Raw genomic sequence first — 23,651 nt, 5'->3', positions numbered from 1 at the left:
CCCATCGACTTGGCGCGGCGGCTACTATGCACGTATGAACATGTCTCGACATGCAGCAACAAGCAGCTTCCTGTGATTCATTGTTGCGTCATATTGCAAAACTTTCCTAGTACCCTTTGTATTGTGGGTTTTTACATTATTATGGTGAAATGTGTTTCCCCTTCCATGAAATCTTCAATCATATAAAAAAAACATGAATAAATTTGCAGAATCTTCTCTTCATTTCTATTTTTTAAGCTTCGTAAACTTGTTACTCTGTATCTCACTTGCACATATCGTGTTAGTTGCAATTTGTGTGTGCCGTGTTCTTTGTTATTGATTGCTTATCTTTTTTGCTATTTTAAATTTTAAAAGCCCTCCCCCACCTAAAGAAATGTCAGTGAACAGAAATATCAACTAGGTAGCATGTACATATTATGGTTCATATTAATTAAGCTATGTACATAACGTAAATTTATTTTTATTTTGCTAACCAGTGGAAAACATTCTTCTGATTTTCACGTATCATTTAATTTTGTTAATTGGTAATATAATAGAGTGTAAATTTGTGATCTTTACTTTTATAGCCTGTGGATAATATTGCTCCAATCTCGCTTATTAGAATCACCGTTTATTAGAATTAAAATTCAAATTGCAAACGTAATCACAATGACTGGCACTAACCACATATCGTAAAGTGAATGGTATTTTATTAGGGAGAGTTCATCGTAAAGTGATTTGATAGTATGGTGAACCAATCTTAAAGCAGGGATCCACTGTACTTTTTTTTTTTAACACTTATCTACACTTAAATTTTTAGTATTTTTATATTCTGCTGTTTAGTTTTGATCATAGTGGTATTACAATTTGTATTTATTAACACTTTTTTAAAAATATCTTGAAATGCAATACTTTTCGATAATAGAAAGCAGTGTCTTTTTTTTTTTTTCTCTCAAAGTACTGCTAAAATTTCCATGTGTACAATTAAATTTTCTTACAATGTTATAACTTTTACTACTCTGATAATTTTTTTTTTTGGCTGATGCGGCATATGCTCATACACTTGCACTCTTGCATCACATGCCACCACTACTACTACAAACTTCAGACTGGTAAAAAAAAAAAAAAAAAAAAAAACTTTCTATTGGAAATTTCTTGTTTTCTTTACTGAACTGGAAAGTTTTAAACAAAGAAAAAATGCAATTAACACATTTTAATTACATAGTATACAAATATTTTCTTACTTTTAGCCTGACACATCCTCTTCTGGCACCTCGCATCATTTTTTCTTTGGACTGAGAAAAACCAAAAATTTAAACAATAGAAGTTTAAGATAAGGACTGGAAAAAAAATGTAGTAATAAAAAAATAAATAAATAAATAATAATGCAAAAAGTTTTTAACCCAGCTGTAGTACTGCATCCCAATGACAGGGCCAGCAGGAAAATACTTTAATCTTTATAACTCACTGGTTTGGTATTAGTAGTTGATTCTTACTGTACCTTCCTAATAAGTGTCTTTAGCCTTTGTATATGTGCTGCATTTTTTTGATCCATTTATATTATTTTTCAATTCACAAAAGTTGAGTGGTCCTGCAAGAACAGTTCATATCATTTATCTTACTCATGTGCCCAGCAAAATACAATTCATTGTGTAGCAAAACATAGCTTTTCTTCACAATGCCATATTTTTCACTATCCAAAAGGCTTCTCAGAGTTCATCACTTGCCTATGTGAGAATTATCAGGGAAAATAAGAGAAATTCTGGCCACAAACAGTAAATCAACTAACTCTAGTATATTTCATTCCAAGAAGGCGTCACAAAGTATCCTACATTATTCTGACTCATGTATCATGGCAGTAAGACTGATGCTTGAACATGAGGGGGGGAAGGAATAAAAGCCATAAATCATTACACTTTATAATTCTATGAAGAGAGAGGAGAAGGACTGACAAGTTGGATGACTTGCGTGCCATGTATGATATCTGCTAAAGTACCATATGCTGGACCACAGTGATTTTTTTTCCCTAATGAATTTAGAGGGCATCAATTTGCAAGTGGCAACAGGTGAAGGCTGTCCATAAGAAATATTAAAATGATCATGATAAAAGATGGGCACACAAAGCGATGTATTACTATTGTTTTTGTATTTCAGCCATAGGGTGTGATTTTATGCAGTAAATGTCACAAGAACCTTGGACAAAAATTATATGAATGATTTCATACTATTTCATGCTATAATATTTGTCACATACAGAAGCAGAATTAATATAAATTTATTATTATATTTTCATTGAAATACTTTCATTTTAGAGGATTTTCATAAACATTGGCATGCTGTGTTAAAAAATGTCCGAGTTTTGTGCAATTAATGTCTCTACAGACTTAAATTATTTAATTAATAGATAACAGAGCAGCAAGAGCACAATATATTCTACATTATAAATCAATTAGTAAAGAAATGGAGGAATTACCTCTATGTCTTGTAGAACACTTGTGCCGATACGCTCCGTTGTTGGATAACTATACAAATAGTTTACATGTATTCCACACCCTCGCAGACAAAATCAATGACCCAATGCACCATGGAATCGTATACTTGCGGACCCCAAGCCAAATCCTAAAATACATTGAATCACCAACCCTAATCTTTGAGTGAGAAAATACAATACGTCCGTATTTTAAAAACAATTTAAATGCTTTGAAACCAAATAAATAATGAATCCATGCTTTTAACACTTTAAAAACTAATATTAAAACATAAAAAACATTAAGACTCCTCTGAAACATTAAGAAACTAAAGAATTTTGTTACTTCCCTGAGGCAGACGGGGCTTTTCTACCAGTTTTCACTTTTCTGTGTCATGATCACAGAAAAGTGAAACCATGGGTGTTGTGATGGAATTTTATAGCATGGAGATTAGTTGCAATCCTGGTACATGCATGTGAAGGACCATGAATCTGAGATGAGGTATGGGCAACAAACATTGACTGAATTTTGATCACAGATGCGGGGACCATACAGGACATTCTACAGAACTTTAATAATATGCATGCAAGATTAAGCTTTACACTAGAATCTGAAAATACTGAAACAAAATCATTACATTTTTTTTTTTTTTTTTAAATTTCACCCTCACAGGTTATGAACAATATTCAATTCAGAATATACAGAAAGGCCACCAACACTGGAATGCTTCTTCATTACAATAGCTACCAGCCCTTCACCTATAAAAGATCCAGTATCCTAAATCAATTTCTCAATGCCCACAAATACTCAACATCTGAATCAGCCCTAAACACAGAAATACAAACACTAAGGGCCGACCGGGCTAGCTGGGTGGGTAAAGTGCCTGCCTGGCAACCCAAAGGTCGCGGGTTCGATTCCCGCCTCGGACTTGGATCAAAGTACTGCAAAAACCTTGGGAGGTGCATTATGGCCACAGAAGCCTATGCACCTACAACTACCAATAAAAAAAAAAAAAAACCACTAAGAAACAGATTTCAAAATAGAGGTTACCCCCCTACCTATTATAAACGAAATGAGGTTACAAGCAAAAAACAGATTACATAATACCTCTCCAGTTATCAACAATAACAACATAAAAAAAATATTTTACTGCTTTACTGTATATAACCTCAGGGGCTCGCATCTGGCGAGTATGGGCTTGGCACACCCAGGATCCTGAGCTGGATATCATCATTCTCCTCTTTCTTGATGATTCCCTTTTGACTCTCTCTGACAGGGTAACTTGGGAATTTTTTTTTTTTTTTAGCTGGTGCAGCATAAGCCTCAGGCTTCCTTGCACCATATAGCTAATAATGATATTGACACAATGGTTCAAACGACTAAATAGTATTTTCAAAGACACAATGCAAAATAATAGCCGAACCCACAACAAAACTACATGCTGCCCTTAAAAACCACGAAGTCCAATCCTTTCCACATTCCAATTAAATGATTTAGTCTACAATGTATCTTACAAGGATTGCAACTCCTCATACTAGGAATCGACTCGTACACTCAATATGAGAATGAGACAACATTCAACATCTGTCCTTTCATCCCGCTCCTCGGCTTCGGAACTCGCATTCCATGCAATCAGCGAAGGCCACAATGAAGAGACTTTCAGAGACTCTTGAAATTAAATTACATCAAAATTCAGTCAATGTACGTCGCCCCTACCCCATCTCAGATTCATGATCCATGCATATGTGCCAGGATTGCAACTAATCTCCATGCTATAAAATTCTGTGCAACACCCACGGTTTCACTTTCCTGTGATTGTGACCCTGGTTGAAAAGCCCCTTCGGCTTCAGGGAAGTAACAAAATTCTTTAGTTTCTTAACGTTTCAGAGGAGTCTTAATGTTTTTTATGTTTTAATATTAGTTTTTAAAGTGTTAAAAGTATGGATTCATTATTTATTTGGTTTAAAAGCATTTAAATTGTTTTTAAAATAAGAACGTATTGTATTCTCTCACTCAAAGATTAGGGTTGGTGTTTCAATGCATTTTGGGGTCGGGCTTGAGGTCCACGAGTATCTGATTCCGTGGTCATTGATTTTGTCTACGAGGGTGGGGAATATGTGCAAACTATTTGTATAGTTATCCAACAATGGAGAGTATCAGCACTAAAGTGTTCTACAAGACATCATAGAGGTAATTCTTCCATTTCTTAACTAAAAGACTTAAATTATAGAGATAAAATGTTATGAAAATTTTTCTAAAAATTTAAATAATTAATCAACTTTTTATTTTATTAAACTAGTGAGTATTTTAGTGGCAAAATTTTCAATAATGATTAAAAAAATTAGCTGAAATTAATAAGCATTGCAACTACTGTAAAATGTCAAGCTAAAAACAATTCAAAAAACCAAATACTTTTTCCAAATATTAAAGTTAAAACCTAGGACCTACCAGGGGATCAATATCACTTGTGTTACAAAAGGGATGATACTACTGCCAGATAAATTTAAATCAGTGATGAGAAAAACATGGCCTGTAGACTGCATGAGGCCCTCTTAGCTTTAAAAGGTGGCCCACAATTTAATTAAAGTAACAAAGAACAAAAATTACACTTGACAAATAAAATATTTAAGGGAAAAGGCCTCAAGCTACAAGGTAGAATGACTAACATATAGATTAGTGCAAAAGCATCATATTAACATAGCCATCTACCAAAGTAGTTAAATTAATTAATTAAATTGGCCTCATTTTGATTATATCTCATATTGTGAATGCCTTCGCAATGAGTTGCCATGGTATTGTACTATCTCGAATAAGTAACACTTCACCAGTGGAGAAGACTACTGTTATTTATTCTCAGTGGATACCACCACCCAGACGGCACCATTTCAAAGCTTGTTGGCTTCTTTTCGGTGGGTGAGCTGGTGTTGCAATAGTGACAACCCAGTTATGAAGTATAACTTCACAATATGAGAGATGCCTGATAAAATGATGCTTTTGCACTAACCTATAAGTTAGTCATTCTACCTTGTAGCTTGCCACCTTAAATATTAAGGTGGCAAGCTATGAGGGAAATTCTGCGCAACACCTATGAAACCGTGGGTGTTGCACAGAATTTTACAGCATCCCTTAAATATTTTATAGTCTATATCAGTGGCACGCAAACTTATTTTCCTCGCGACCCCTTTTATAAAATATAAAATTGACGCAGCCTCCCCATGTAAATACAGAAGTGGGATGACCAGATTTTTAGAGAAAAAATAGCATTTTATAAATTATAGAGTAGACAATTTTATTCGAGTACCGAGAAAGGAATAAAACATTTCTTTCTTTTTAATTTACACATTAAAATATTTGTTTAATTGAATACAGTAAAAACAACAAATTAAATTCTTATTCTTCAATTAAAATTGAAGAATAAGAAATAAGAACAATAAAAAATGAAAATTACAAAACAAAACAATAAAAAAATGAATAGCAAAACAATAAAAAATTAACAATAACAAAACAAAACAATTAATGAGAAGGTTGAGCCTGAATAACAGATAATATTTGGACCATATTTGGCTCAATATTTGAAATTGATAATCTCATGTCATCTTCTAGATCAAGTCTGGAACGCTGTTTTGTTTTTATAGCTGTTAATTTTGAGAAACAAACCTCACATAAATATGTAGACCCGAAAGATAGCAATGTTTGTATCGCCATTTTTGATAATTCTGGATACTCAGTCTCGAAGAGAAAGCCAAAATTTTTCACAAGTTGTAATGTTGAAACGAGCACATAATGCTTCATCACACGACAGGCCAATAAGATCTTCCTTTTGCTCAATAGTAATTTCAGGGCATGAAGAAATATCAAAAGCAAAGGGATCACGAATCCAATACAACTTTTTTTCTGGAGAAGCATGAAATCGTTTGGAAAAATTCTTAATTAGCATTGTCAGGTGAGTGGCAATGATATCTCTAAATTGTAAAATGTCAATATTACTGCTATTAACAAAATCAAAAAAACATGGGAACATTTCAATGTTATTACACTCAAATTCAGTTTTCCAAAGATTAAGCTTCTTTTTGAAAGCTTCTATTTTATCACTGAGTATTAATATATTTGTTCCCTGTCCTTGAAGACTTAAATTTAAATCATTAAGTTTTTCAAATATCAACAAGGTAATTAAGTTTTCCAAGCCATTTTTTATTTGTAAACAATTGGGCAAGGTTCTGATTTGTATCTGATAAAAACAATAAAACTTCATGTTTGAGGTCAAAAAGACGTCGCAACACTTTACCACTGGACAACCACTTCACTTTCGTATATAAAAGAAGCGTTTTATAAGCGGATCCCATTTCATTACAAAGTATAGTGAAAAGTTTGCTATTTAAGCTTCTACTTTTAATGAAGTTGATCACACTTACTGCATCTTTAAAAACTTCATACAAATCAGTTTGCATTTCCTTCACTACTAATGCTTCCCTATGTATAATGCAATGATTAAAAACTGTATTTGGAGCAACTTCCTTTAAGCCTTTATTTTCTCCTGTTAATGCAGCCACACCATCAGTACAAATCGCAACACAGTTCTTCCACATCAGATTATTTGTTTGAAAGAAAATATTTATAACATCAAAAATATTCTCGCCCATCGTTCTTCCTTCCAAAGCTTTGCAAAATAGAAAATCCTCCAAAATATCTCCTTCATAGCAGTAACTGACATATACAATTAGTTGAGCAAGGTTTGAAATATCTGTGGATTCATCTAACTGCATTGCAAAAATTGGACTTTCTCTCAATCGATTTAATAAATTGAATTTTATGTTGTCTGCAATAACTGCAATACGCCGCAAGACTGTCTCTGGACAGAGGAATGGTTTTTAAATCATTGATGTACTTTTCTCCATGCATAATTGAAATCATTTTTATTGCAGCAGGGAGAACAAGGGATTCAGCAATAGTATATGATTTCAAATTTTTTCCTATTAAATATGAAACTTCTAACGATGCTCTTAAAGCTTTAGAAGGAACTGCCATATGTTTCTTCATGAAAGATTTCAGACCTTGTATGGCGTTGGCATGGCTTTTGAAAAAGGATTCAGTTTTTTTTATTGGCTCTGAATGTTTCGTATGCAAGTGTCTTTTTAATTTAACACGTTTCATGCGTTCGTTAGGCAGTTTTTCGTAGCATATTATGCACAAAGGACATTGCTCATCATCAACAACACTGTAGGAGAAGCCGTACTTCATAAATTCCTCTTGATATTTTCTATTCTTTTTCATTCCTTTTGATTTGGAATATGATGGCTCTCTACCAGAAATTGATGATTGCACTTCACTTGAAATAACGTTAGTGTCCAAATTTTCGCATGATATAATATATCTTACCATATTAGCTTCTGAAGTACCTGTAGAAATAATATTGTCGTCACTCCTCGGCCTTTTTGTTCTGATTACCCAGTTGTCCATGGTAAAATATGTATTTTTTTCTTCTTAAAAACAACAACAATAATAATAATGAAACATGTAATAGAAAAAGTAGCAGAAGAATGAAAAACACATCCAAGTTGAATGAAAGCAATGAATAACGAAGCAGAATAAAGCATGCGTGCAACACACTTGCTATATATATTTACTGCTACCGCATATTCGCACCTCTGGCCTTTAGGCAATTTGAGAATTTGTGCTGTAGCATAGTAAGCATGAATTAAGAGCTAAAGGGATTACAGCAAAGGGATTAATTGAACAGTACAGTAGACTCTCGATTTTCTGGGATATATGGTAAAAAACAAATCCCGGATAATCGATTTCCCGATTAATCCAAAAATACAGAAGTCCCCGACATACATAAGAGATATGTTCCAGGACTTCTTACTTCGTCGAGTTTTACGTAACTCGGGAATGACTAGTAACATATTGCTATTATATTATTATTGACAATATCTGAATTCAGCGCGATACTTGTTAATGTTTGACCATTTTCATGCATTCTTATTGGTTTAATTTTCTGATCCAAATCGATCGCTTTCCTTTTCTTGGTAGATTTACTAGTATCGTTGTCACTGTCACTTATTCTCTTAGTCGGCACCATCATAACGGTCAAAATGAAATTTTCTGTAAGGAACTTCACAGGGTTAAGACAAAAGCTCACTATTATCGCCCCGCACGAGCTCACATTTTACTAAAGCACATTTCTGGAGGTGAACAAAAAGCAATAAAAACAATTTGCACTTTCAGTTTTATTGGGCATTTCTGTTAGCCCAATCTATTATAAACGGGTAGTAAACTCGATCATATTGCATTTGCGATAATACCGATAGCTGGAATTCTGTGGATTTTTACATTATTAAGGTGTGTCCCCTTCACTGAAATCTTCAGTCATATAAATAAAAAAAAAACCATAAATCATTGCAAGAATCTTCTCTTTTTTTGCTTGTTACTCCTATCTCACTTGTGCAATTTGTGTGTGACGTGATCGCCGTTATTGATTGCTTATTATTATTATTTATTTGTTTTAAATTTTAGAATCCTAAAAATAAAAAAAATTCACTGAAAACAAATTTACGTAAATTCATAGTTGCGTAAGTCAGGGACTTACTGTACTGAAAAATGTTCAGCAACCTACGTAAAAAAATATCCTTTATTTTTTTTACAATGTCGCATATAGTTTGGTCACCAACGTTATAATGGTTCATTAGAGATTTAATGGATGAACCGTTTTCAAACTTATGAATAATTTCAAGTCTTTGTTTAACTGAAAGTGCAACTCTTTTGCATTTACCCATCACTTTTGTGATTTCTAAACAAAAAAAATATATACATATATATTTACTATAAAAAAAATTGACATTCCTGACATAAATAACAAAACAAAACTTGTCTTTTTGCGGTGCGACAGAATACAACAATCGACGCGATGCACTAAAACAAACTAAACATTTGGTCTTTTTTTTTTTTTTTTTTTTTTTTTTTTAGCAGCGGGTGTGAAGACAGCGAGGTTGCAATATAATAGGCACATTAATCTCCCAATGACGACTTATAACGCCACTTCTTGTTGCTTATTTACGACTTGCAAAACATCTGTTTATACCTATTCCAGTTATTACTTGGATTTTATTATTTCTGGTTGATTTTTTTATTTGGAGTCTTGAAGTGTCTCAGTAAATCGAGAGTCTGCTGTACTTCTCGGTACTACTCGTTGTTGAATCGTACTGAGAAGTATTAATATATACTGAGAAGCTGCATCGGTCAGCCGCTTTTTGTGTCCATGGTCAGTGAGCAAATTAAGGCAAATTGTAGAAGCAGTAGGATTCAATCGTATCTCAGACTTAGTTCCAGTAGTAAGATTTCTACACATACAGTATTGAAAAAGTAATTTTAACAACAGGTTTAGTAAAAAACAATAGCTTCTATATGCACAAAAGAAAAAAAATTTATTTAAAAATTTCCACGACACCTTTCATTTATCCGACGACCCCTCTAGGGGTCGCACCCCACAGTTTGCGCACCACTGGTCTATATCACTGCACACCATCAGGTATCTCTCATATTGTGAAGTTATACTTCATAATTGGGTTGTCACTATTGCAACACCAGGGTACCTGCCCACCCACCGAAGAGAAGCCAACAAGATTTGAAACAGTCCCATCTGGGTGGTGGTATCCGCTGAGAATAAATAACAGTAGTCTTCTCCACTGGTGAAGTGTTACTTATTCGAGGTAGTACAATACCCAATACCGTGGCAACTCGTTGTGAAGTCATTCACAATATGAGATAACCAAAACGATGCCAATTTAATTAATTAACTACTTTGGTAGATGGTTACGTTAAAATGCTTTTGCACTAACCTATATGTTTGACAAATAATTATATTCTTGTGAAATATTAAACAATTTTACATTGTATTACTTATAATACAACTAATACTTTTAATGACAAAATATAAATCAAACTTAAATCTCATAAAAATACCTATCATAAATACAGATTTGGTTCTGTAGCTTTGATTTCACATAACAACAAAATGGTGATATAAACATAAGCATGTTAATATTTTCATAATTCTTACTAGGGGGCTCTGCACAACTGTCTAGGTAATATGTAGAGGTATGACAGAGTAAGTCAAATCTTTTCTACATAAAAGACACACCTGTTGTAACGCACTGATCAATATCTACTCTAATATACCAGGTGGTTATAAAATAAATTTCCCTATTCAGGAGACCCTAGTGTCAAAACAGAGTTAGCGCTGTGAAAGTCGTTGGGTATGTCATTTAGGGTAGGGGGAAATGATTTGTAGAAGAAAAAAAATTAGTTCAAATTTCTGCCACCAGGAGAAAATGGCACCGCACATATGTAAAAATTGTCATTTACTTCAAGACATGCTACTTACACAAATGACATCCTATTAGATAAAAGCAGAAAGGCCAACACCTCTGTCAATAACCATTATGGCTCTTACAAAAAAGGGATGTGCTCTTTTAGTAAACCAGTTCTACCAGAATAAAAGTAACGCTAATGCAGCACTACGTGAATATTGGAAAATTAAAGGTTTGCGTAAAAGACCTTTGATGTCAGTGGGGCTTCAAAAACTAATAAAGAAATTTGAAGCAATCAGAGAATTAGGTGTAATTCCAGGTAGGGGACGACCACATATCGGAACGGAGGTAGTGGATGAAGTGGCAGTTGCAATGGCCTCCAGGTCAGAATGCGAAACACTACCAGTCAGTAGTGCCAGAGGTGTGTCAAGAGACGTGAACCTTCCTTGATCTACTGTACATAAAATGCTTCAATAATTTTACGCTGGTTCCCGTACAAGATTCACGTAGTGCAAGAACTAAAGTTTTGTGATTAGCAACAATGAATAGACTTTGTTCAATGATTTCTGGCTCGTATGGAACTTAACAATACATGGCTTGAATGATCTTGTGGTCTGATGAGGCACATTTCACTCTTCGTGGAGCTGTAAATGCACAAAACTGCTGAATATGGGGAACTTCTCGTCCATCTGCTGTGCATGAAAGACCACTACAGAGTCCATACGTTACAGTATGGCCTGGATGCAGAGCGAGTTTATAATCAGACCATTTTTCTTTGAAGAGTCTACATCTCATGGCCCCGTAAGGTGTATGGTAACTAGTGCACAGTACTGTGCCTTCTAAGAGATCACATTATTCCTGCTCTGCAAGAAAGGCAATGCTTGGAAACTGTAGTGTTCATACAAGATGGTACCCCTCCCCACATTGGTCGACAAGTGAAGGAACTGCTCAGTTCAACATTCAGAAATGATTGCATCATTTCTAGAGAATTTACGCAGTTTAACCAGCCCAATAACAGATTTCAATCCGAGTGATTTCTAGTTATGGGGATACCTGAAAGACAGAGTTTACCATGGTGGCATACAGATGCTTGCTGATTTGAAAGCAAGCATTAAACAGCATGTAATCAACATCCCCAATGAGATGCTACACAATTGTGTTGCACACAGTCCACTGTTTTCAGAATGTAATCTCATGTGAAGGAAGCACATAGAACAATATTTGTAGATTTCTAAGTTCTGTATTAAAATCTAATCCTAAGTTAAGTATTCCATCTCATGTTTACAGTGCCAATTTCACCCCTGGTGGAGGAAATTTGAACTATTTTTTTTTTTTTTTCCTACAAATCACTTCCCCATACCCTAAATAACTGTGTCGCATGCAGGAATGTTTGCTGATGCTATCGAGGCAGTATTAGGTGGTTCGGAAAACTGCTAGCTTGGAGGGGGGGGGGAATTACAAGGACTAATAGATTAACAGTAGCCCCTGGTAGAGGTGAAAGTGATTCTTGCACTGCTTCTGGAATGAGCAACAGCCTGGAAAACAAGGTGTGGGAGATTTCAGAGACTGTTGCAAGTCATTACGGAACAAGTAAACACATGAGCTGTATTAGGGTAGCTAAGAATAGGAACAGGTGCATGTATACTTGGTGTACACCAATGCTAGGAGTTTGGTAAATAAATTTGATGAATTTGAGGTGTTGGTCAAAACATCAAAGGCAGATGTTTGTTTGTTTGTTATTTGGTTTTTAGGAGCATTAGCAACTAAGGCCATATTGCTCTGGGATATGCGGTGGTCATTCCCTGACCTTTCCGCATCCTCCGTATTTGGTGGTGACGGGCTCGAACCCCGGTCTAATCAAGAAGCGTGTGCTATGCACTGCTGCTCCTTCCCACCTGGCTACGGAGGTGCCATCAAAGGCACCTCCGTATTGTTATGATATCAGAGACATGGTCAACACAGATATAAAGAATGCAGAAATTGAATTTGGAAAGTACAATGTGTACAGGAAGAACAGACAGGAAAAGAAGAGAGATGGGGTTATGTTAGTTAAGAAACACAAAATCCAAGGAAGTACAGCTAGTCGACATAGGTGTACAGAGCAGTGTCGAGTCAGTTTGGTGTGACATGAGCACTGGGAAAGCAAAATTGAGGAAAGGAGTGTGTTATAGGCCTAATGACTCTGATTAGTATAATAAACAACTGTACAGAGAAATAGAGTGGGCCAGGAAAGCAGATTGCCTTATAATGGAGGATTTTAATTTAACAGATATTAACTGGAATTTGTGGGTTGGTCACTAGCAAGACTTTTGTGGATTTATTGGATGACTGTTTTCCACAGCAGCATGTTCGGGAGGCAAATAGTGGGAGTAATAATCTTGATCTGGTTATCAGTAGTGTTTCTTGATGCATTAACTGATCTGCGGATAAAGGAACAACTAGGTGGCAGTGATCACTGTGTGCTGAAGTAAGATTTACTCAAAGAGATAACTACCATTAGGGGAAACGGGAAGGGTTATTGCTTTCATAAAGGTGTCTACAGTGGTCTGAGACAGATTTTAAATTCTATACGGTGGGGCCAACTGATGATGTTAGCAACATCAAATTCAAAATGGGAAGCTACTAGGCTTTTCATACCTACTAAAAAATATTGTTCAAGGTTTAGGCCTAAATGGATGTCAGATGAACTAATGAGACATGTAACAGAGAAGAAAAATGCATGGGATACATATAAATTAATAAGTGACACGATACATATATATATAAGGATACATAAAAATTAATAATTCGCAGCAGCGAAAAATCTGTAACGTCAGTAATGATAAATAAATAATATACTATTTTTTTTTTATTTATGTCAAAACAAAACTTGCTCACCACTGATTTAGCATTAGTAGAGGCATTTGATGCAAGAAAGCAAGCTTATGCAGCATCAGCCAAAAAAAAAAAAAAAAAAAAAAAACACCAATTCCACTTCACCCCTCTGTTCGTTCAAAATACCTGTCCAGCTGAGCCTTAAACTTATTTAGGCTATCAACTTCCACGACAAGGGATGGAAGTCTGTTCCACCAACCAACCACCCGCTGGCTAAAGGCAAATTTCCGCACGTCTATCCTACATCTGTCTTTCCACAATTTGAATTTATGCCCTCTCAGGTGATTTTTCTGAGCGGGAGGAAGAATCCCATCAGCATTGAGCATGCTCAAACCATTCAAGGCTTTATACACCTCTATCAGATCACCTCGCTGGTGCCTAGTCTCCAGACACTGTAATTTGCAAAACTTAAGCCTTTCTTCGTAAGAGCATCCCTTCGTTCCATTCACTAATCTTGTTGCCCTTCTCTGTACTCATTCCAGCAGCTCTACATCCTTCTTGAAATGAGGCCTCCAGACCTGTATACAGTACTCTAGGTGTGGCTTGACCATTGCCTTATATAAGGGAATAATCACCTCCTTATCCCTGCTAGAAAAATTCCTATATATCATTGACAATACACCATGAGCTACTCTTGCAGCCCATCTGCACTGCTCAGAGAACTTCATATCTGCCTGCACAACCACCCCCAGGTCCCTTTCATTCTCTACCACTGTCAGTGTAGTACCACAGAGTTGATACGTTGCTCTGAGGTTGCTGTTTCCCATGTGTAGTACTTTACATTTGTCAATGTTAAACTTCATTTGCCACCTCTCAGCCCATCTGCTCAACCTTTCCAGATCCTGTTGCAGCAGCATAGTGTCAGTAGTGTCCTTGACAACCCTGCCTACCTTTGTATCGCGTCTGCAAACTTCGACATTAAGCTTGATATACCATCATCAATATCATTTATGAATACAGAAAACAATAATGGACCCAACACTGAGCCCTGAGCCCTGAGGGACTCCACTAATAACATTAGTCCACGACGAGCAGTGTCCATTGATTACCACTCTCTGTCTTCTCCCCCTCAGCCACCCCTTTATCCACACCAGCAATTTGCCTCCAATGTCACACTGCTCCAATTTGTGCAGCAGTCTTCCATGTGCAACAGTATCAAAAGCCTTTCTAAGATCCAAGTATATAATATCAAAGTTATTCCCTGCATCCAGTTCCTTTGTGACTGCATCATAGTATCCAATCAAATTGGTCAGGCAAGACTTCCCCTTAACAAAACCATGCTGTGTCCAAGCTATAACTGAAGTCTTGTCTAAATGATCCTGCAGTGCTTCTTTAACTAGTGCCTCCATTAATTTTCCTGGAACAGAAGTTAAACTCACTGGTCTATAATTACTTGTGTCAGCCTTTGATCCTCCTTTGTGAATTGGGGTCACATTTGCACATCTCCAGTCTGTGGGTACCTCCCCCGAGTCCAAGGAAGCTCTCATAATTATGGCTAAGGGTTTTCTTACTTCCTCTGCTGCCTCCTTTAATATAACTGGATAGATCCCATCCACCCCGGGTGCCTTTCTTGTGTTTATCTTCAACAATTTCTCCTACACTTTACTCTCAGTTATTACAAGATTCTCTAGCTTAATGCTAGAGTTGAATACACCTCTGGCTTTCCCCTCGCTAAATAACTCCTCATGTGTGAATTTCGATGCAAAATATTCATTTAGTTTGTTAGCTACCTAAGCAGGATCATCAACAGTTGACCCATCGATATCAAGTGGACCAATCTGATTCATCCCCTTCCTTCTAGAGTTTACATAAGTAAAGAACTCTTTGCTGTTTTTCTTTGCATCCCTTGCCAAAGATTTCTCGTAATCTGCCTTCGCCTGCCTAACCTCCTTTGTAACTTGGTTACAGATCAACTTGTATCTATCATAGGCTTCTGTGTCATGTATTTATTTGTATGTATCCCATGCATGTTTCTTCTCTGCCATATGCCTCATCAGTTCAACTGACATCCATTTAGGCCTAAACCGTGAATGATATTTCTTAGTTGGTATGTAAAGCCTAGTAGCTTCCAAGATAAGTTCTTTGAATGCTTCCCATTTTGCATTTGCTGTTGGTAACAATCATCAGTTAGTCCCACTGTATAGAATTTAAATACTGTCTCAGTCCATCGTAGTCGCCTTTACGAAAGCAATAACCCTTCCCTTTACCCCTTATGGTAGTTACCTCTTTGAGTAAATCCCACTTCAGCACACTGTGATCACTGCCACCTAGTGGTTCATTTATCTGCAGATTCTTAATGCATGAAGAATCACTGCTGATAATCAAATCAAGAGTATTCCTCCCTCTAGTTGCCTCTCGAACATGCTGATGTAGAAAACAATCATCCAATAAATCCACAAAAGCCTTGCTAGTGTGTGAGTGACCAGTCCCCAAATTCCAGTCAATATCTGGGAAATTAAAATCCCCCATTATAAGACTCTCTGATTTACTGGCCCACTCTATTTCCCTGTACAGTTTCTTATTGTACTCATCAGAGTCATTAGCCCTATAGCACACTCCTACTCTCAATTTTGATCTCCCAATGCTTATGTCACACCAAACTGACTCGACACTGCACTGTCCAGCGATGTCCACTGGCTTCACTTCTTTGGATTTTATGTATTTCTTAACTAATAGTATAACCCCTCCTCCCTTCCTATCCAGTCTATCCTTTCTGTAGACATTGTACTCCCCAAATTCCAGTTCTGCATTCCTTATATCTGTGTGACACCACGTCTCTGATATCCCAACAATATCTGCCTTTGATGTTTTGAGCAATACCTCAAATTCATCAAGTTTATTTACTAAGCTCCTAGCATTGGTGTACACGCAAGTATACATGCACCTATTTCTATTCTTAGCTACCCTAACACAACCCATGTGTTTACTTGTACTGCAATGACTCCAGCAGTCTCTGAAATATCCTGCATCTTGTTTTTCAGGCTTCTGCTCATTCCAATAGAAGCAGTGCAAGAATCTCTTTCACCTCTGCCGGTAGCTACTGTTAATCTATTCGTCTTTGTCTTCCCCCAAGCTAGCAGTTTTCCGGCCCACCTAACACTGCCTCGATAGCATCAGCAAATATTCTTGCACCCTTTCTATTTAAGTGTATCCCATCCCTGTAGAAGCAATCTCTCCTGTTAACAAGTACAGTCCAGGCTGAAAACAATTCTACCCCTTGAGCCTTGCACAATTTTTCCAGGGCTGATTTGATCGACAAGGCTCTCATCATATACTCCCTCCTATCGTGTCTGGGCAGAATTGCAGACACTTTCAAATTCAACCCTATTTCACGGCTTTTTTTCAACAGTGACCTGTACTTGTTAAGCAATTCTGCCGGTCTCCTACTCTTGATAGCTTTAAACAGCTCCCTTTCCATAACAATAAGATTGTGCAAGGCTCAAGGGGTAGAATTTTTTTCAGCCTGGACTGTACTTGTTAACAGCAGAGATTGCTTCTACAGGGATGGGATACACTTAAATAGAAAGGGTGCAAGAATATTTGCTGATGCTATCGAGGCAGTGTTAGGTGGGTCGGAAAACTGCTAGCTTGGGGGGAGACAAAGACCAATAGATTGACAGTAGCCACTGGCAGAGGTGAAAGAGATTCTTGCACTGCTTCTATTAGAATGAGCAGAAGCCTGAAAAACAAGATGCATGATATTTCAGAGACTGCTGGGAGCCATTGCGGTACAAGTAAACACATGGGTTGTGTTAGGGTAGCTAAGAATAGAGACAGGTGCAGGTATACTTGCGTGTACACCAATGCTAGGAGTTTAGTAAATAAATTTGATGAATTTGAGGTATTGCTCAAAACATCAAAGGCAGATATTGTTGTGATATCAGAGACATGGTGTCACACAGATATAAGGGATGCAGAACTGGAATTTGGGGAGTACAACGTCTACAGAAAGGATAGACAGGATAGGAAGGGGGGAGGGGTTATGCTATTAGTTAAGAAACACATAAAAACCAAGGAATTAAAGTCAGTCGACATCGCTGGACAGTGCAGTGTCGAGTTAGTTTGGTGTGACATAAGCATTGGTAGATCAAAATTGAGAGTAGGAGTGTGCTATAGGCCTAATGACTCTGATGAGTATAATAAGAAACTGTACAGGGAAATAGAGTGGGCCAGTAAATCAGAGTCTTATAATGGGAGATTTTAATTTCCCAGATATTGACTGGAATTTGGGGGCTGGTCACTCATACACTAGCAGGGCTTTTGTGGATTTATTGGATGATTGTTTTCTACATCAGCATGTTCGGGAGGCAACTAGAGGGAGTAATACTCTTGATTTCATTATCAGCAGTGATTCTTCATGCATTAAGAATCTGCAGATGAATGAACCACTAGGTGGCAGTGATCACAGTGTGCTGAAGTGGGATTTACTCAAAGAGGTAACTACCATTAGGGGTAAAGGGAAGGGTTATTGCTTCCGTAAAGGCGACTACGATGGACTGAGACAGTATTTAAATTCTATACAGTGGGACCAACTGATGATGTTACCAACAGCAAATTCAAAATGGGAAGCATTCAAAGAATTAATCTTGGAAGCTACTAAGCTTTACATACCAACTAAGAAATATTGTTCAAGGTTTAGGCCTAAATGGATGTCAGATGAACTAACATCTGGCAGAGAAGAAAAATGCAGGGGATACATACAAATTAACACATGACATAGAAGCCTATGACAGATACAAGTTGATCTGTAACCAAGTTACAAAGGAGGTTAGGCCGGCAAAGGAAGATTATGAGAAATCTTTAGCAAGGGATGCAAAGAAAAACAGCAGAGTTCTTTACTTATGTAAACTCTAGAAGGAAGGGGATGAATCAGATTGGTCCACTTGATATCGATGGGTCAACTGTAGATGAGCCTGCTCAGGTAGCTAACAAACTAAATGAATATTTTGTTATTCAGCGAGGGGAATGCCAGAGGTGTATTCAACTATGGCAGTAAGCTAGAGAATCTTGTAATAGCTGAGGGTAAAGTGGAGGAGAAATTGTTGAAGATAAACACAAGAAAGGCACATGGGGTGGATGGAATCTATCCAGTTATATTAAAAGAGGCAGCAAAGGAAATAAGAAAACCCTTAGTCATAATTATGAGAGCTTCCTTGGGCTCAGGGGAGGTACCCACAGACTGGAGATGTGCAAATGTGACCCCAAATCACAAAGGAGGATCAAAGGCTGACACTAGTAATTATAGACCTGTTAGTTTAACTTCTGTTCCAGGAAAATTAATGGAAGCACTGGTTAAAGAAGCACTGCAGGATCATCTAGACAAGACTTCAGTTATAGCTCAGAAACAGCATGGTTTTGTTAAGGGGAAGTCTTGCCTGACCAATTTGATTGGATACTATGATGCAGTCACAAAAGAACTGGATGCAGGGAATAACTTTGATATTATATACTTGGATCTTAGAAAGGCTTTTGATACTGTTGCACATGGAAGACTGCTGCACAAATTGAAGCAGTGTGGCATTGGAGGCAAATTGCTGCTATGGATAAAGGGGTGGTTGAGGGGGAGAAGACAGAGATTGGTAATCAATGGACACTGCTCATCGTGGACTAATGTTATTAGTGGAGTCCCTCAGAGTTCAGTGTTGTTGGGTCCATTATTGTTTTCTGTATTTATAAATGATATTGATGATGGTATATCAAGCTTAATGTCCAAGTTTGCAGACAATACAAAGGTTGGCAGGGTTGTCAAGGACACTACTGACACTATGCTGCTGCAACAGGATCTGGAAAGGTTGAGCAGATAGGCTGAGAGATGGCAAATGAAGTTTAACATTGACAAATGTAAAGTACTACACATGGGAAACAGCAACCCCAGAGCAACGTATCAACTCTATGGTACTACACTGACAGTGGTAGAGAATGAAAAGGACATGGAGGTAATTGTGCAGGCAGATATGAAGTTCTCTGATCAGTGCAGACGGGCTGAAAGAGTAGCTCATGGTGTACTGTCAACAATATACAGGAATTTTTCTAGCAGGGATAAGGAGGTGATTATTCCCTTGTACAAGGCAATGGTCAGGCCACACCTAGAGTACTGTATACAGGTCTGGAGGCCTCATTTCAAGAAGGATGTAGAGCTGCTGGAACGAGTACAGAGAAGGGCAACAAGATTAGTCAATGGAACAAAGGGGGTGCTCTTACAAAGAAAGGCTTAAGTTTTGCAAATTACAGTGTCTGGAGACTAGGCACCAGCGAGGTGATCTGATAGAGGTGTATAAAGCCTTGAATGATTTGAGCATGCTCAATGCTGATGGGATTCTTCCTCTTGCTCAGAATAATCACCTGAGAAGGCATAAATTCAAATTGAGAAAAGACAGATGTAGGATAGACGTTTGCCTTTGAAATTTGCCTTTAGCCAGCTGGTAGTTGGTTGGTGGAACAGACTTCCATCCCTTGTCGTGGAAGTTGATAGCCTAAATAAGTTTAAGGCTCAGCTGGACAGGTATTTTGAACGAACAGAGGGGTGAAGTGGAAGTGGTTTTTTTTTTTTTTTTTTTTTTTGGCTGATGCTGCATAAGCTTGCTTTCTTGCATCAAATGCCTCTACTAATACTAATTACAGACCTTAGTTTTCCTGTTCCAGGAAAAATAATGGAGTCACAGGTTAAGGAAGCAATGCAGGATAATCTAGACAAAACTGCAGTTACAGTTCAGACACAGTAGGGTTTGGGGAAGGAGAAGTCTTCTCTGACAAACCTGATGGGATACTATGATGTGGTGACAAAGGAACTGGATGCAAAAAATAATTTTGAAATCATATATTTGGATTTCAGGAAAAATTTTGACACTGTTGTGCATGGAAGACTATTATACAAATTGGAGCAGAATGGTATTAAGGGTAAGTTGCTACAATGGATAAAAGGATGATTGAGTGGGAAAAGACAGTGTTTATCAATGGACACTGCTCTTCATGGGCTAATGTTATTAGTGGAGTCCCTCAGGGTTTAGTGTTGGGCCCATTATTGTTTTCGGTATTTATCAACGATATTGATGAAGGTATATCAGGGTTCATGTCTACGTTTGCAGACGATACGAAGGTTGGGAGGGTAGTTAATGACAGTAATTATAGTATGCTACTGCAACTGTGAGCTGTAAAAGTTCAGCAGATGGGCTGAGAGGTGGCAACTGAAGTTTAAAATTGACACAAAGCAATGCAAATGGCCTCCGTAGCCAAGTGGGAGTGCAGTAGCACACGCTCTTTCAGTAGACCGGAGTTCAAGCCCCTGACTGCTGAATATGGTCGATCTGCCAACCCGCACTGGACCAGCGTGGTAGATTATTATCATCCATTTCCCTCACCATGAATTGTTGAGGAGGCTTCCATCCTGCAGTGGGTTGATAATGGCTGCACTTTATCTTTCTTTTACTGCAAATGGGTAGTTTTAACCCCAGAGTACCATATCAACTGGGTGGTACTACCCTCAGGGTTGTTGAGAATGAAAAGGATCTGGGGGTAATTGTGCAGTCAGATATGAAGTTTTCTGAACGGTGTAAAAAGGCTGCGAGAGTAGCTCATTGTGTCTTGTCAATGATAACACGAATTTTGCTAGCAGGGATAAGGGGTGATTGTCCCCTTGTATAAGGGCATGGTCAGGCCACACCTTGAGAACAGGTCTGGAGGCCTCATTTTAAGAAGGATGTAGAGCTGTTGGAGTGAGTACAGAGAAGGGCAACAAAATTGGTGATGGGAACAAAAGGTTGTTGTTACCAACAAGAAAGGCTTAAGTCTGCAAATTGCAGCTTCTGGGACTAGGCACCTGTGAGGTGATCTAATTGAGGTGTATAAGGCCTCAAATGGATTGAGCAAGCTCAATGCAAATAGTATTCTTCCTCTTGCTCAGATTACTCACCTGAGGGGGCATAAATTCAAATTGATGAAAGAAAATTGTAGAATAGATATGTGGAAATTTGCTTTTAGCCAGCGGGTGGTTGATAGTTGGAAAAAACGTCTATCTGTCATAGTGAAGATTAGCAACTTAAATTAGTTCAAGGCAGAGCTAGATAAACATTTGGAGTGAATGGATGGGTGAAATGGGAAGGGTGTCCCCCCCTCGCCTGATGCTACATAACCTTGCTTTCTTGCATCATATGCCTTACTAATGCAACTTCCATCAGGGGTAAGAGGATGGGATTTTGCTTTTGTAAAGGTGACTACAGTGGTCTCAGACAGTTTTTAAATTCTATATAATGGGATCAACTGATGATGTTATCAAAAGCAAATTCTAAATGGGAAGAATTCAAGGACGTAATCTTAGAAGCTACCAAGCTCTTTCTTGCAACTAAGATATACTGTTCATGGTTTAGGCCTAAATGGATGGCAGATAAACTAATGAGACTCGTGGCAGAGAAGAAAAATGCATATAAATTATCAGGTCACAAAGAAGACTATGGTAGATATAAGCTAGTCTGTAATCAAGATACAAAGGTTAGGCAATCGAAGGCAGAATATGAGAAATGTTTCGCAAAGGATGCAAAGAAAAACTGCAAAAATTTTTGGCTAAGGTAAAGAAAGCCAACATGAGAACGACAAGAAACGTCGGATAACTTACGTGGAAAATTAGTTTCCCGCCACCGGACTCTAGCGCTGCTCGCTCGTAAACAGACAGTAGGTGTTATCGGTCTGGAGTCGAAATCGAGAAGGATATATTGATTGACAAGTATGCGTGGCAAACGATGAAATAATTGGTGGTGTGCACGACAGAGGACAAGCTACTGTGTAGTCATTGGTTGGCATTATAATATATTTATGAGTAAAGAACGGTGCATAATAGCTTTGTAATGAACGGTAAAGTTAATAGTAGCGATGAATCTTTTAAAGATGGAAGAAATTTGTAAGGAAAATAAAACGTTGGTTGATTTTTTGATGAAAACTAAATTAATAAAAGTTTCGTTCTGTTCATTTTTTTCTTCATTATGTTTTTTTCTCATTATTAAAAGCAGATTTTTGGACTTCGTGAGTGTTTTACTATACTGTTGATTTAGGTTTGGTTATGAAAAAAGGAAAAGGTTTCTTTATTTTTCATTACCTGACCTTAAATGGCAGGTTAGGAAATAATAGAAACAGTTTCCTTATATTTAGTGACCTAACCTTAAACATTAGGTTAGGAAATAATATAAGAAAAGAAAGAAAGATTATATATATATATATATATATATATATATATATATATAAAATATAGAAAATTAATAAATATCTTATGTAAAGTAAACTAAACAAGAACTGATTAATGCCATCTATACATATCTAGATAGAACATTACATCAGTCTTATTATATATTTTTTGTATAGTTTAAGTACATTTAGTAAAATAGGTAAGATATAGAATAAATATATTTCATATTGGATAAGCTGGTAGCTACTTAACCCTATAATATCCATAACTGGTCCACGAGGCCAAAACCTAGTAATCTCATAAATTACCTTTTGACCGTGTTAAACAGGCTGACGATATCAGAAACTGATAGCTGGGTTAATTGTAGGGGGACATATTGAAAGGGTTAGCCCTCGATAAAGTCCCTTTCAATGTGTCCATGACCTATAATTGACTTGCTATATATTATTATTATGTTTATTAATTGTTTTATTTTTACTTTGACTAATGATCATCCTTTACTAGGTTTGGCCTCGTGGACCAGTTATGGCTATTATAGGGTTAAGTAGCTACCAGCTTATCCAATATGAAATATAATATCTATTCTAAATATATTTATTCTAAATATATTTATTCTAAATTTTTTATTACATTTTTTAAATGTAATAAAAAAATTATATTTTTTAATAAACAATTTATGCGCTAGTCCACATGATTCTAAAGAAAAAAAGGTTAGGTTACCCCCTCCATTTCGGGAGGGGTTCAAGCTCCCATGGGATTCAAGTGGAGGTAACCTGACCTTTTTTCACCATTATGGAAAGCATTCATTAGGAGAAGTTACCATTAGTGCTTCTGAGTTCTACTAAAATGATA

General features: G+C 37.0%; 1 protein-coding gene across 3 annotated transcripts in view; it reads right to left on the bottom strand.

Annotated features, from left to right (window-relative positions):
• LOC150078504 (oxysterol-binding protein-related protein 9) overlaps positions 1 to 23,651 on the bottom strand; it is a 607,385-nt gene that overhangs the window by 568,288 nt on the left and 15,446 nt on the right. For all 3 annotated transcript variants that reach the window (XM_090385178.1, XM_090385176.1, XM_090385177.1), the window contains exon 2: positions 1,224 to 1,274. In XM_090385178.1, coding sequence (XP_090241304.1) covers positions 1,224 to 1,274 — 51 coding nt within the window. The remainder of the gene's footprint in view (positions 1 to 1,223; positions 1,275 to 23,651) is intronic.

Source organism: Mastigoproctus giganteus, chromosome 11 (genome assembly GCF_048544385.1).
Source record: "Mastigoproctus giganteus isolate SK-2022 chromosome 11, ASM4854438v1, whole genome shotgun sequence".
Taxonomy (NCBI): Eukaryota; Metazoa; Arthropoda; class Arachnida; order Uropygi; family Thelyphonidae; genus Mastigoproctus; species Mastigoproctus giganteus.
Note: the sequence above shows the minus strand (reverse complement) of the source record. Positions and strands in the feature narration are given on the sequence as shown.